A 13,443-nucleotide genomic window follows, 5' to 3' on the forward strand; every position below is an offset into this window, starting at 1 on the left:
AACCCAGCAGGCCATTCACAAGAGGGCCTATCGCACGATGTGATTTTTGGCTTAATGCAGACTTTTCCAAACAATCAAGCGACAGATAAGGTTGGAGGAGAGGCTCTGAGCTGAGAACCGCCCCCAGCTCTGCTTGAGAGCCCTGGGCAGTCTGTCCCCTGCCCTGGCAGCCAGGAACCCGGGGCCCTGCCAGGGAGGGAGCAGAAGGCAGGTGGGCCTTGTGCAGGAGAAGACACAAGGAGGAAGCAGAACCTCGAGGCCCCAGGAGGATTCCCCACAGCACTGTCAGGAGTCTGCAGGGTCACTTGCCTTGAAGGGAGAAGCAACTGCATTTCAGAGCACCTAGTGCGTGTCAGGGCCTGGCTCTTCACGGAATTTCCCATATGACCTTGTCCCTAAACCTCAGAACCCAGCAGTCCCCAGGGGAAGTCTTAAAGCCCCCTAAGAAGCTGATCGCAGGACAGAGCCCTGGGAGAAATACTGACTGAGCGCCTGCAGTGCATCGGCCACGTGCAGTGGTGCATCTTGCGCTCCCTTTCTCCTTCCCATCAGCTCTGGGTTCTGCGTGCTCCTCAATTCCCTACCCAGTGGCCACCACCTTCCCCCTTTCTTGTGATTTCTACCAGCAATTTTTATGTTAAGGATTTTTCCTGCTAAGCACCATGGGGAAACACAAGGGAAATTTGCCATCAGAAAGAAGTTCCAGAGTTTCAAGATGGCGGCGGCTGCGGCGGCTGGCGCGGAGTAGCTGAGGTGGAAAAGGTGGCCACTGGGCCTCAGGCAGCCGGGAAACTTGTGGACCTTCCTCTGGCCATCTCTTAAGGGAGGACTGCTGCTGCTGGCCGGTCGTGGGGGCTCAACGCCACTTTGCCCCCGGCAGGAGAGGCTGCCTCATTTACAGGCAACAGCTTTGAAGGTGGAGCAGGAAAAGAACTGTTTCTTAGCTGCAAAAGTGAGTCTTGAAACAGGGAACACGGCGCCAGGGCTGCTGTGGATGCAGCCAGGATCCCGGAGGCTGGGACCGCACTGAAGGCGGCCAGCTGCCCTATCCAGGATTCGAGGTTTCAGGCCGGCATTAAAGAAGACTCCTGGGAGCGCCCGAGCGGCGCCGCGACTGAACAGCCCGAGGCGGCAGCGCCAAGAACACGGAAGGCAACAAACCAGAGACAGAGCGAGCGACCGACCTGGCACAGCACTGTGAGTGATCCCTGGCACAGCTCTGTTCGGGGGGTGGATGCCCACGCGGCTCTCCGCCTGCACCACCAGGCCACTCACTACCCCGGTGCTGCCTCCATTTTCCCAGGTGCGGGCAGCTCCGCCCTGCTCGGCCATCACTGAGCCCATTTGCTTGGCCTGGCACGGGGCTTTCTGGACCCTGCGGGCCGACCTCCTCTCCCACTCCCTCCACGGTTCTCTAGCAGGGCTGGGGGTGTGGGGCGTCCCGACCAGTTTTGGGAGGGCTAGGAAGTACGGGCGGGCCGACTGTCACTCCACCACACCCTGGACTCCGGCCCCGGTAAACTTCCTCGGCCCCGGTAAACTTCCTGTTACTGGGAGGCAGATACCATCTCTGCGACCACCAGTTTGGAAAAAAGCCTAACGAATTTCTGGTTGGGAATAGTGTGGTAGGAGAGTTCCCAGGTCCGCTTGAACCTGCCGGAGAGCAGGCTGCAGGCGGGCACTAGACTCGGTTTATACCGGGGGGATACAAAGGTGAACAAGACCCGAGAAAGATCTACACAGTGCTACAAAGGCACCCAGAGAGACCGGTCGTCTGTGCCTAGCAGAAACCTGGTAGACTTCCTGGGCGAGGCGGTGCTGAGCAGGGTCTTGAAGGCCCAGCTGATAGGCGAGGGGTGCAGAAGACATGCCCCAACCCAGCACAGTGTGCACAGAGGGGGGAGACGTGCGGCCAGGGAGGCGGAGACTCGACAGAAACCACACACCCGGTGGGGTCGCCACTGCACGATCTAACAGCCTGGGCCAGAGCACACGGAACGGGGAGAAGTCCTGTACAGAAAGTGAAAGCTCAACAGAGATCACACACCCTGTGGTACGTGATCCACCAGCCCAGCAAAGTACAAGCTGACCAGAAAGGTGGATCCCCGGAGAAGCCCAAGACCCGAGGCAACCACACACACAAGACACTAGAGGCCAACTGAGCAGTCACGGTGGGAGCCATACCAAATTGGCAACCACAGCAACATCCTAGTTAGTCATTAGTCTTAAACCGGTGGACTGTGAAACCCCCTGCCACAATGAATAAACACCAAAAAAAAGACACCAGAAATACAAAAAATCAAGAAAGTACACCACCAAAAGTTAATAAATCTCATACTCTAGATCCTATAGAACAAGAAGCCCTTGAAATAACTGACAAGGAATTTCGAGTGATAATTCTAAGGAAACTGAATGAGATACAAGAAAACTCAGCTAGACATCATGATGAAATGAGGAAAAGTATACAGGATCTGAAAGAGGAAATATACAAGGAAATCAATGTCCTGAAAAAAAATGTAGCAGAACTTGCTGAACTGAAGAAGTTATTCAGCGAAATAAAAAACACAACGGAGAGTTTAACCAGCAGGCTTGTCGAAGTTGAAGAGAGAACCTCTGAACTTGAAGATGGGCTGTTTGAAATAACACAAGCAGACAAAAAGAAAGAAAAAAGAATCAAGGACATGGAAGAAAATCTGAGAGAGATATCAGACAACCTCAAGCGCTCAAATATCCGAGTCATGGGTATTCCAGAAGGGGAGGAAAATGGAGATTCCATTGAAAACATATTCAACAAAATAGTGGCAGAAAACTTCCCAGGTATAGGAAAAATCACAGATCTTCAGATCCAGGAAGCTCAACGATCTCCAAACGTATTCAACCCAAAAAGGCCTTCTCCAAGACATGTCATAGTCAAATTGGCAAAACTCAGAGACAAAGACAGAATCTTAAAAGCTGCAAGAGAGAAGCGTCAAATCACCTATAAGGGAGCCCCAATCAGGTTAACATCAGACTTTTCATCACAAACCCTAAAAGCTAGAAAGGAATGGGATGATATTTTCAAAATACTAAAAGACAAAGATTGCCAGCCAAGAATACTCTACCCTGCAAGGCTATCCTTCCGAAATGAGGGGCAAATAGTATATTTCTCAGACAAACAAAAACTGCGGGAGTTCACTACCACAAGACCACCCTTACAAGAAATCCTCAAGGGAGTACTGGGTTTGGTTCCTGAAAAATAACTACCACTGCCATAAAAACCTAAGAAAAATCTAAACCCGCTAGTACAATAAAAATGGCATTCATGAAGAGAAAACAAGCTAACAAAAACACTATCTACAACCTAAGGAACCAACAAACAAAGAAACCAAACAGTAAATCAGAAAGCAAGGAACAAAAGACACCTAAGACAACCAAACAACCAATAAAATGCTAAGAATAAATCAACACCTTTCAATAACAACTCTTAATGTTAAAGGCTTAAATTCCCCAACTAAAAGACACAGACTGGCTGACTGGATCAAAAAGCAGGACCCAACTATATGCTGCCTACAAGAGACCCACCTCACCCATAAAGATTCACACAGACTAAGAGTGAAAGGATGGAAAAAGATTTACCATGCAAACAGAAAAGAAAAACGAGCTGGAGTGGCTATTCTTATATCTGACAAAATAGACTTTAAACTAAAAACCATAAAAAGAGACAATGAGGGACACTACTTAATGATAAAAGGACTGATCCATCAAGAAGACATAACAATCATAAATATGTACGCACCCAATGTTGGAGCAGCCAGATTTATAAAACAAACTCTATTAGACCTAAAGAAGGAAATAGACACTAATACCATAATAGCAGGGGACCTGAACACTCCACTGTCAATATTAGACAGATCATCTAGGCAAAGAATCAGTAGAGAAACACAAGATCTAAACAAGACTCTAGACCAATTGGAATTGGCAGATATCTACAGAACATTCCACCCAACAACCTCAGAATATTCATTCTTCTCATCAGCACATGGATCATTCTCCAAGATAGATCACATATTAGGTCACAAATCAAGTCTCAATAAATTCAAAAAAATTGGAATTATCCCATGTATCTTCTCAGACCACAATGGATTAAAACTAGAAATTAATAACAAACAAAACTCTGGAAACTATACAAACACATGGAAATTAAACAGCATTCTACTTAATGACATATGGGTCCAAGAAGAAATCAAGCAGGAAATCAAAAAGTTTATTGAAACTAATGAAAACAATGATACATCATACCAAAACCTGTGGGATACTGCAAAAGCAGTATTGAGGGGAAAATTTATTGCATTAAATGCTCACTTCAGAAGAATGGAAAGATGGCAAGTGAACAACCTAACACTTCACCTTAAAGAACTAGAAAAACAAGAACAATCCAATCCTAAAGTTAGCAGACGGAAAGAAATCATTAAGATCAGAGCAGAACTGAATGAAATTGAAAACCAAAAAACAATTCAAAAGATCAACGAATCAAAAAGTTGGTTTTTTGAAAAGATAAATAAAATTGACAAACCATTAGCATGGCTAACAAAAAAAAGAAGAGAGAAGACTCAAATAACAAAAATTAGAAATGAAAAAGGCGATATTACAACTGATTCATCTGAAATACAAGGAATCATTCGAGACTACTATAAACAACTATACGCCAACAAATTTGAAAATCTGGAGGAAATGGATAAATTTCTGGACACACACAAGCTCCCAAAACTGAACCGTGAAGACGTAGAAAATTTGAACAGACCAATAACAATAAAGGAGATTGAAGCTGTTATCAGAAGGCTCCCAACAAAGAAAAGCCCAGGACCAGATGGATTCACAGCAGAATTTTACCAAACATTCAAAGAGGAATTGACACCGATTCTTTACAAACTATTCCAAAAGATTGAAACGGACGCAAATCTCCCAAACTCATTCTATGAAGCAAACATCATCCTGATACCAAAACCAGGTAAAGATATAACCAAAAAAGAAAACTACAGGCCGATATCCTTGATGAATATAGATGCAAAAATCCTCACTAAAATACTAGCAAACAGAATACAGCAACACATACGAAAAATTATTCATCACGATCAAGTGGGATTCATCCCAGGGATGCAAGGTTGGTTCAACATACGCAAATCAATAAATGTGATACACCATATTAATAAACTCAAACACAAGGACCATATGATCATCTCTATAGATGCTGAAAAAGCATTTGATAAAGTTCAGCACTCATTCATGACAAAGACCCTCTATAAGTTAGGTATAGAGGGAAAGTATCTCAACATAATTAAAGCCATATATGCCAAACCCACTGCCAATATCATCCTGAATGGGGAAAAGCTGAAAGCTTTTCCTTTAAGAACAGGCACTAGACAAGGATGCCCACTCTCACCACTCCTATTCAACATAGTGTTGGAAGTACTAGCCAGAGCAATCAGAGAAGAGAAGGAAATAAAGGGCATCCAGATTGGAAAAGATGAAGTCAAACTGTCCCTGTTTGCAGATGACATGATCCTATATATCGAACAGCCTAAAACCTCTACAAAAAAACTCTTGGAATTGATAAATGATTTCAGCACAGTAGCAGGATACAAAATCAACACACAAAAATCAGTAGCATTTCTTTTCTCCAATAGTGAACATGCAGAAGGAGAAATCAAGAAAGCCTGCCCATTTACAATAGCCACCAAAAAAATAAAATACTTAGGAATTGAGTTAACCAAGGAGGTGAAAAATCTCTATAATGAGAACTACAAACCACTGCTGAGAGAAATTAGAGAGGATACAAGAAGATGGAAAGATATTCCATGCTCTTGGATTGGAAGAATCAACATAGTGAAAATGTCCATACTACCCAAAGTGATATACAAATTCAATGCAATCCCCATCAAAATTCCAAAGACATTTTTCTCAGAAATGGAAAAAACTATTCAGACATTTATATGGAACAATAAAAGACCACGAATAGCCAAAGCAATGCTCAGCAAAAAAAATAAAGCTGGAGGCATAACACTACCTGACTTTAAGCTATACTACAAAGCTATAATAACCAAAACAGTATGGTACTGGCATAAAAACAGACACACTGACCAATGGAATAGAATAGAGAATCCAGAAATCAACCCTCACACTTACTGCCATCTGATCTTTGACAAAGGCACCAAGCCTATTCACTGGGGAAGGGACTGCCTCTTCAGCAAGTGGTGCTGGGATAACTGGATATCGATATGCAGGAGAATGAAACTAGATCCATACCTCTCACCGTATACTAAAATCAACTCAAAATGGATTAAGGATTTAAATATACACCCTGAGACAATAAAACTTCTTAAAGAAAACATAGGGGAAACACTTCAGGAAATAGGACTGGGCACAGACTTCATGAATACGACCCCAAAAGCACGGGCAACCAAAGGAAAAATAAACAAATGGGATTATATCAAACTAAAAAGCTTCTGCACAGCAAAAGAAACAATTAAAAGAGTTAAAAGACAACCAACAGAGTGGGAGAAAATATTTGCAAAATATACATCTGACAAAGGATTAATATCCAGAATATATAAGGAACTCAAACAACTTTACAAGAAGAAAACAAGCAACCCAATTAAAAAATGGGCAAAAGAGCTAAGTAGGCATTTCTCTAAGGAAGATATACAAATGGCCAACAGACATATGAAAAAATGCTCAACATCACTCAGCATCCGGGAAATGCAAATCAAAACCACATTGAGATACCATCTAACCCCAGTTAGGATGGCTAAAATCCAAAAGACTATGAACGATAAATGCTGGCGAGGCTGCGGAGAAAAAGGAACTCTCATACATTGTTGGTGGGACTGCAAAATGGTGCAGCCTCTATGGAAAATGGTATGGAGGTTCCTTAAACAATTGCAAATAGATCTACCATACGACCCAGCCATCCCACTGTTGGGAATATACCCAGAGGAATGGAAATCATCAAGTCGAAGGTATACCTGTTCCCCAATGTTCATCGCAGCACTCTTTACAATAGCCAAGAGTTGGAACCAGCCCAAATGCCCATCATCAGATGAGTGTATACGGAAAATGTGGTACATCTACACAATGGAATACTACTCAGCTATAAAAACGAATGAAATACTGCCATTTGCAACAACATGGATGGACCTCGAGAGAATTATATTAAGTGAAACAAGTCAGGCACAGAAAGAGAAATACCACATGTTCTCACTTATTGGTGGGAGCTAAAAATTAATATATAAATTCACACACACACATACACACATACACACACAAACGGGGGGGGGGGGAAGAAGATATAACAACCACAATTATTTGAAGTTGATACAACAAACAAACAGAAAGGACATGGTTGGTGGGTAGGGGGGGGAGGGAGAAGGGAGGGAGGTTTTGGTGATGGGGAGCATTAATCAGCTACAATGTATATCGACAAAATAAAATTTAAAAAAAAAAAAAAAAAAAAAAAAAAGAAAGAAGTTCCAGCAAGACCACACAGAGTTCTCTTAGTGTTAGTTATCCCTGCAGAGTAAGTGGGGCTAGGCCCAGCCTTCCTTCTGACCCCTCGTCCCAGACAGTCCCAGGACCCTCCCAAGCTCTGGAGCCAGCCACTCCCTGAGGGGGCTGGGGTGGGTGCTGGACCAAGTAACTCAGGTAGGCCTGCTACAAGGTGAGGCCCCTCTCCCCCTAACTTTTTTCAGAACCTGCTTCCTGGTCTTCATTCTGGTCACCTGAGACCTCTAGATGAGGGAGACCCTTCTCGGTGTGGCTCGCAGAACTCCCCCGCAAGCACTGACTTAGCAGAAGCCTCCTCTGGCTCTCCTAGGGGATCTGCAGCCCTGCACCTGGGAGGCAGGAAAACTCCAGAAGCAGATACCAGTGTAGAAGGAGAGGGACCACTGTGTGCTGCAGAGTATTTCACTGTATGGACATAATCACAATTATTTACCAGTCCCCTTCTTGGTGGACATCCAAGTTACTTTCAATCTTTTGCTCTAGCACTAGTGCAGGAAATAGTGTACATGTGTCATATGGCATGTATGTGGGTATATGTGAAGATAAATTCCTAGAAGTAGTATTGCTGGGTCAGAGGGTGTGTGTGTTTATAATGTTGATAATTATCACCAAGTTGCCATCCACTGAGTTATACCAGCTTCTATTTCCACAAGCGCTACATTTGCAGACACATTCATTATAGTTTTGTCCCCTCTGGTGAGAGAGTTGTGTACAGGGTGGTATCCATGTACCCCTCACTCTTACCTTTTCAAGGTCATGTGCACCAAGGTGCCTTGCAGACCAGTTACCTCTCTGGGTGAGCCCTTTCCCTCTTGCAGACTCACCCAGCTGGGCAGGGATTCTCCCTGCCTCCCCAAGCATGTTTATTAGCAGATATTTTTCGAGGGCTTGGTATGTGCCAGGCACTGTGCCAGGTGCTGGGGGCTGCAGAGGCCCTGCCCTCATGGGACTTGCCCTTTAGTTGGGGGACAGGCAGGAGATGATACATCCAGGGCCATCAACGGGAATAAGCTCTGAGGCAGATGGGTGTGATCAGTTACAAAACAGCTGGTCAGGGAGGAGTATCTGATGAGGGGGTGTCTGTGCCCTGAGTAGGTAATGGAGTGAGGTCTGTGGACACAGAGTGGCCGAGAATTCCCAGTGACAAGAGTGCAGAGGCCCAGGAGTAGAAATGTCAGTGCCTGTCACACCGCTCCCTCCCTGGAGTGCCCCTTGCCCTCCACCTGCTCATCACTTGAGCAGTTCAAGGCCCACTTCTGCTCACTCATCCCAAAATGATTATGGCATGTTGGCTACAAGCCTGGTTCTAAGCCCAGTTCTGACTGAGATCCTGAGAGGAACAAGGTCTGGTCCTTGAGAGCATCTCTGGCCCATGGAGCCCCCCCATCCCAGCCCCTGCTCTCTTGCAGCCCTAATGGCCCATGCTCACTTGGCATCTAGCAAAGGCTGGATCTCCAGCTCCCTGGAGTGAAAGCTGTGGCTCCTGCTGGGTGGGCCCTCAGCTGGGCGATGGATGCATGTGACCAGAGAAGGGAAGAACAAGGACGTGAGGAATCTGGGTTTCGAGCCAGCAGTATGAGCATCCCCTAGGCCATGCATGATTTCACCTCTCCTTCCTGACTGTGTCACGCCCAGGCCGAAGCACTGGCACCTGCTCTCAGTCCAGGGAGGAGGACGCTCACCCTCCAAGTGCCTTCCTCTTGCACCCTCATCTCGCCCTCCAGCCTGCCTTCTGGAAAAGCAAGAGAACAATGCAGAAGCCAGATCAACCAACAGTCAGTGAATCCCCACTGTGGCCAGGTGCTTGCTAGATGTTAAAGGGCAGCAGAGAGGAACACAGCGTCACCCCTACCTTCAAGAAGCTGACGTTCACACTGGAAAGAGTCTTCTGGCTTGTGTGGAGTGCCACCGAGTGGGCGCTAAAGCTGGGGAGTGCCTGGGGGGTGAGAAGCAGGGCGGACGCCGTGGGGAACGTTTCAGGGAGCAGCTGGGAAGTGACCTGGCCCTGAAGGACTGAGGATGGAGAGCTGGGATGGAGGCCCCAGGGACAGAAAAGCCACTTGGAGCTCAAACACCAGCTGCAGAGTTTGGGCCTTTATCCCGGATTAGGGGAAGTCTCGGAAACCCATTGCTTTGTAGCCAGGGAGGGGCCTGCGGGAGACTTTATTATTCCTGCCTTTGTTATCATTATTGTTATTCTCACCTTCCCCATCCACTCCAGAGACAAATGTGTGCAAACCTAAGTCCTCCCACGGTGTGCCCCTCTGCTGCCACATCTGGCCCGGTCTCCCGGTGTCCACCCTTCCCTCCCACAGCAGGCAGAACAGTCCACTTAAAACACAAAGCGGGCCCTGTCCCTCTTCTGCTCAAAGCTCTCGTGTTGCTTAGAGGAAAACCTGGAGTCTTGCCCTGGCCTGCGAGGCCTGACGGCCCTGGGCCTGCTGTCTCCCTGACCTCGTTTCCTGAGACTCCAGCCTCCTCCACAGGCCGAGCCCCACCCTCCCTAGAGCTCTTCACAGGCCTGTCTCATCGACCACCCTAGCCACTAAACCAGTGCCCCTGAGACCCGTACCCAAAGTCACTTCTTTATTAGATTTATTATTAATGTTATTTTTGATTGACAAGTTATAATCACGTACATTTATGGGGTACAATGTGGTCTTTTGATATATGTACACAATGTGGAATGATTATGTCAAGCAAACAGATCCATCACCTCACTTACCAACCTCACTTTTCATCACAGTGCTTACCACCATCTGACATAAATATTTATTGGTTTACTGTCTGCACCTCCAGCCCTTGGAGCAGGACTTGGTCTGTGTGGTCTCTGCAGTGAACAGTGCTGGGCCTGAGGCAGGTGCTCAACAAATATTTGTGAAGTGAACAAGCCACTAATTTTTATTTATTTACTTTTTGGGGGTGTAGATCTGTGCTGCTCTTAAAATGCCATATCAGCATCTCTTACAGGGTGGTCAAGGAGCTTTGACACGAGACTGGGGAGGCTGTGTTGACATCAGATAGGCTGAGTCTATTGTCTGATTGGTCTATACTGACTTCAAGGTTATGAAAATTGTGGGAAGGTTGTTCTTATGTTTTACATAGTATGTAAGATTTTTTCATCCTTTCCACATTCCACTTAATATTTATTGAGTACCTACTACACAAGTTTGAAGATTTCTATAGATGAAATGTCCCAAAATGTTTCTCCATAAAAACAGCAAGTCACCTCTGTGTGAATTGAGTTAGATGTTGACTCTATGAGATGTTGTTGGGCTCCCTTGAGTTGTGGGTTAAGAGTTAACTGTGCACTGACCTGGGCCCCTGTGACCCAGTGATGTTGCCGCACAAGCCCTGGGACTTTGGCAGCTGTTGGATTTGCCTCATGACAGAGCTGCCTCTAGGACCTGCGCTTCCTGAGCAGGATGGTGGCATGGGGTAGGAAGATCACTCTGGCCAGCTGTGTACAGATGGGTCACAGGGGAAGGGAGTGGGCTGGGGGAGATGCAGCAGGAAGCCGGGCAGTCCCCGACAGGTGAAGCAGCAGGCTTCACCTTCAGGTGAGGCCAGAGGTCTGGAGCCGGAGGACTAAGATGTTTTGGAGACATTTCAGAGGAAAACAAGCAGAATCTGGTACCTCCTTGGTTATGGGTGATGAGGGCAAAGGAAAACGACAGTGGTTCTGAGCTGCAGGTAACTGGGAGTGCTTTGAGACAAAGACCATAAAGAAGAAAGAGAAGCCCCATGGGTGTGGGAAGGTCCATGCTGGCTAGTCAGGTGTGGGGTCATCTGAGAACCATGATGGTCAACAGGGCAGGAAAGGATGGAATTGAGAAGAGCAGAATGCTGAGGATAGATATTTGGAGAGCAAAATACTAGGGGAACATCAGCATTAGGGATTGGGAGGAGGAACATTAGCCAGCAAAGGTGACAGTGGAAGTAGGGGGCCTGCAAGGTTTGGGGGGAACAGGATGCAAGAGCTTCTTGGAGGCCAGAGTTTCACCTACTTGGTGGCCAGCACACCATTGCTGCTGGGGGCTTAAGAGAGAGTGAATCAGAAAATGGGAAGTACCAAGTGTCCATGAGGACATGGAGCAATCGGAACCCTTGGGCATCACTGGCGAGAATGTGAAATGGTGTAGCCACTGTGGAAAACAGTCTTGCAGTTACTCAAAAAGTGGAATGTAGAGTTACCATATGACCCAGTATTTCCATTCCTAGGTATCTACCCGAGGGAAGTGAAAGCAGGCATCCTGTAAAAACTTATACACACATGTTTATAGCAACGTTGTTTGTAAGAGACATGAAGTAGAAACAACCTAAATGTCCACCGGCTGGTGAATGGATAAGCAAAATGTGGTATGTCCATACAATGGAGTACTATTCAGTCATGAAAAGCAATGAAGTACTAGTATATGCTACTGCCTGGATGAATCCTGAAAACATTGTGTTAAGTGAAAGAAGCCAACCACAAAAGTCCACATATTGTGCTTTCATTTACATGAAATGTCCAGCACAGGCAATCCATAGAGACAGGAAGTAGATTAGGGGCTGGAGTGAGAAGAGAGTGGGGCATGACCACAAATGGTTCTGGGGTTTCTTGGGGATGATGAAAATGTTCTGAAATTAAATAATGGTGATGGTTGCACAAGTCTGTGAAGATCCTAGAAACCAGTGAATTATGTATTTAAAATGGCGAATGTTATGTTTTGTGAATTACTTCTCGATTTAAAGAGAGAGACAGATTGAAAATGAGCCATGCAGGTGTAGGGAAGCCTGGACCGGGGCATGGGACATGGCCAGACCAGGCACTACGAAACTTGGTCATGGCCTTGGTTAGGAAGCAGTTCTGGACTCTGGGTAAGTCCACGCAGCTGTGGTTTTCAAAGTTTACAGTAAACTGGGCCAGTGGAGAAGAGTGTTTTGGTTACTGGACGTCCTCTGATGGCCAGAACCCAGGGGCACCCTACTCAATGGATTCATGGGGGAGTCACCAATCAGATGTCTTTCAGCTAATTTCATTTCCCTGAGGGTTTTCGCTGACCAGTTGTTAACAGTGGATGATCCCAGCACGCTAACCGCAGCCTTTAAACCGATTGCAGCCTTCTCTGCGATCTCCTCTAACCAATGTGTTGTGAGCTGGCCAGGGGCTCAATACACCATGATTGCAGTGTCCTCCAGCTGCTCAGAGCCCAGCAGAGAAATCGCTGCTTCCTGGTGCAGTTTTCTTTCTGCTCTCTGACTTCTGAAGGCTGTTGCTCTGGCCCACCCTTGGAAATGTTTGCTGCAAGCTGCGTCAGGGCTGGGTCTGGAGTAAGGAGGCTGCAGGAGGCTGGCAGCAGGCTTGCTGCTCTAAGTGGTATTCTCTGCCCCTCCCTCCCACAGCTCTTGCAATCTCAGGATGTGAAGGAAGACGCAGTACTTTGCTGTTCTATGGAGGTAAGCAGTGGGGCTCAGACATTCCCAACCCTCACCCAGTGTGTCCCCCATGCCTTGACGGTTGTGGGGGTACAGGGGTTGTTGGAAGCAACCATGAGTCCAGGGGAAAGATTTGTCTAGCTGGGCTGGTAGGGGATGGCTTTGTGAGTGGACTTGGACTTCTGTGCCCAGAATTGTCCACCCCCAACCAGGGTAAGTGCTGATGGTGAGGGCAGCCCACCACTGACTGGAATGAGAGAGAACAGGTTCTCTAGGCAGATAGATAGAGGGCTGGCCCACTTGTCTCTGCTCACAAGACCACCTGTTCCTTGGATCAGGCGTGCTACGCAAATGGCTTAAGAAATTCCAGGTGGCACCCGGCCCCCAAACATCTCCCTTTGCTTTGGTGGCCTAGGGTTTGGGGAAGATGCCTCATGCTCGAATCCCATATGCTGGCGCTGCCATTCCAAAGCAGCCCCCGTTCCC

General features: G+C 46.7%; 1 protein-coding gene across 4 annotated transcripts in view; it reads left to right on the forward strand.

Annotated features, from left to right (window-relative positions):
- The window catches only part of CTIF (cap binding complex dependent translation initiation factor), a 309,605-nt gene that overhangs the window by 290,946 nt on the left and 5,216 nt on the right, over positions 1 to 13,443 (forward strand). For 3 of the 4 annotated variants that reach the window (XM_063077260.1, XM_063077262.1, XM_063077261.1), the window contains one exon: positions 12,925 to 12,978. The exons of the other annotated variant lie outside the window; for it this stretch is intronic. In XM_063077260.1, the coding sequence (XP_062933330.1) occupies positions 12,925 to 12,978 (54 nt within the window). The remainder of the gene's footprint in view (positions 1 to 12,924; positions 12,979 to 13,443) is intronic. 4 annotated transcript variants of the gene reach the window in all.

The sequence above is a fragment of the Cynocephalus volans genome, chromosome 13 (assembly GCF_027409185.1).
Source record: "Cynocephalus volans isolate mCynVol1 chromosome 13, mCynVol1.pri, whole genome shotgun sequence".
Classification (NCBI taxonomy): Eukaryota; Metazoa; Chordata; class Mammalia; order Dermoptera; family Cynocephalidae; genus Cynocephalus; species Cynocephalus volans.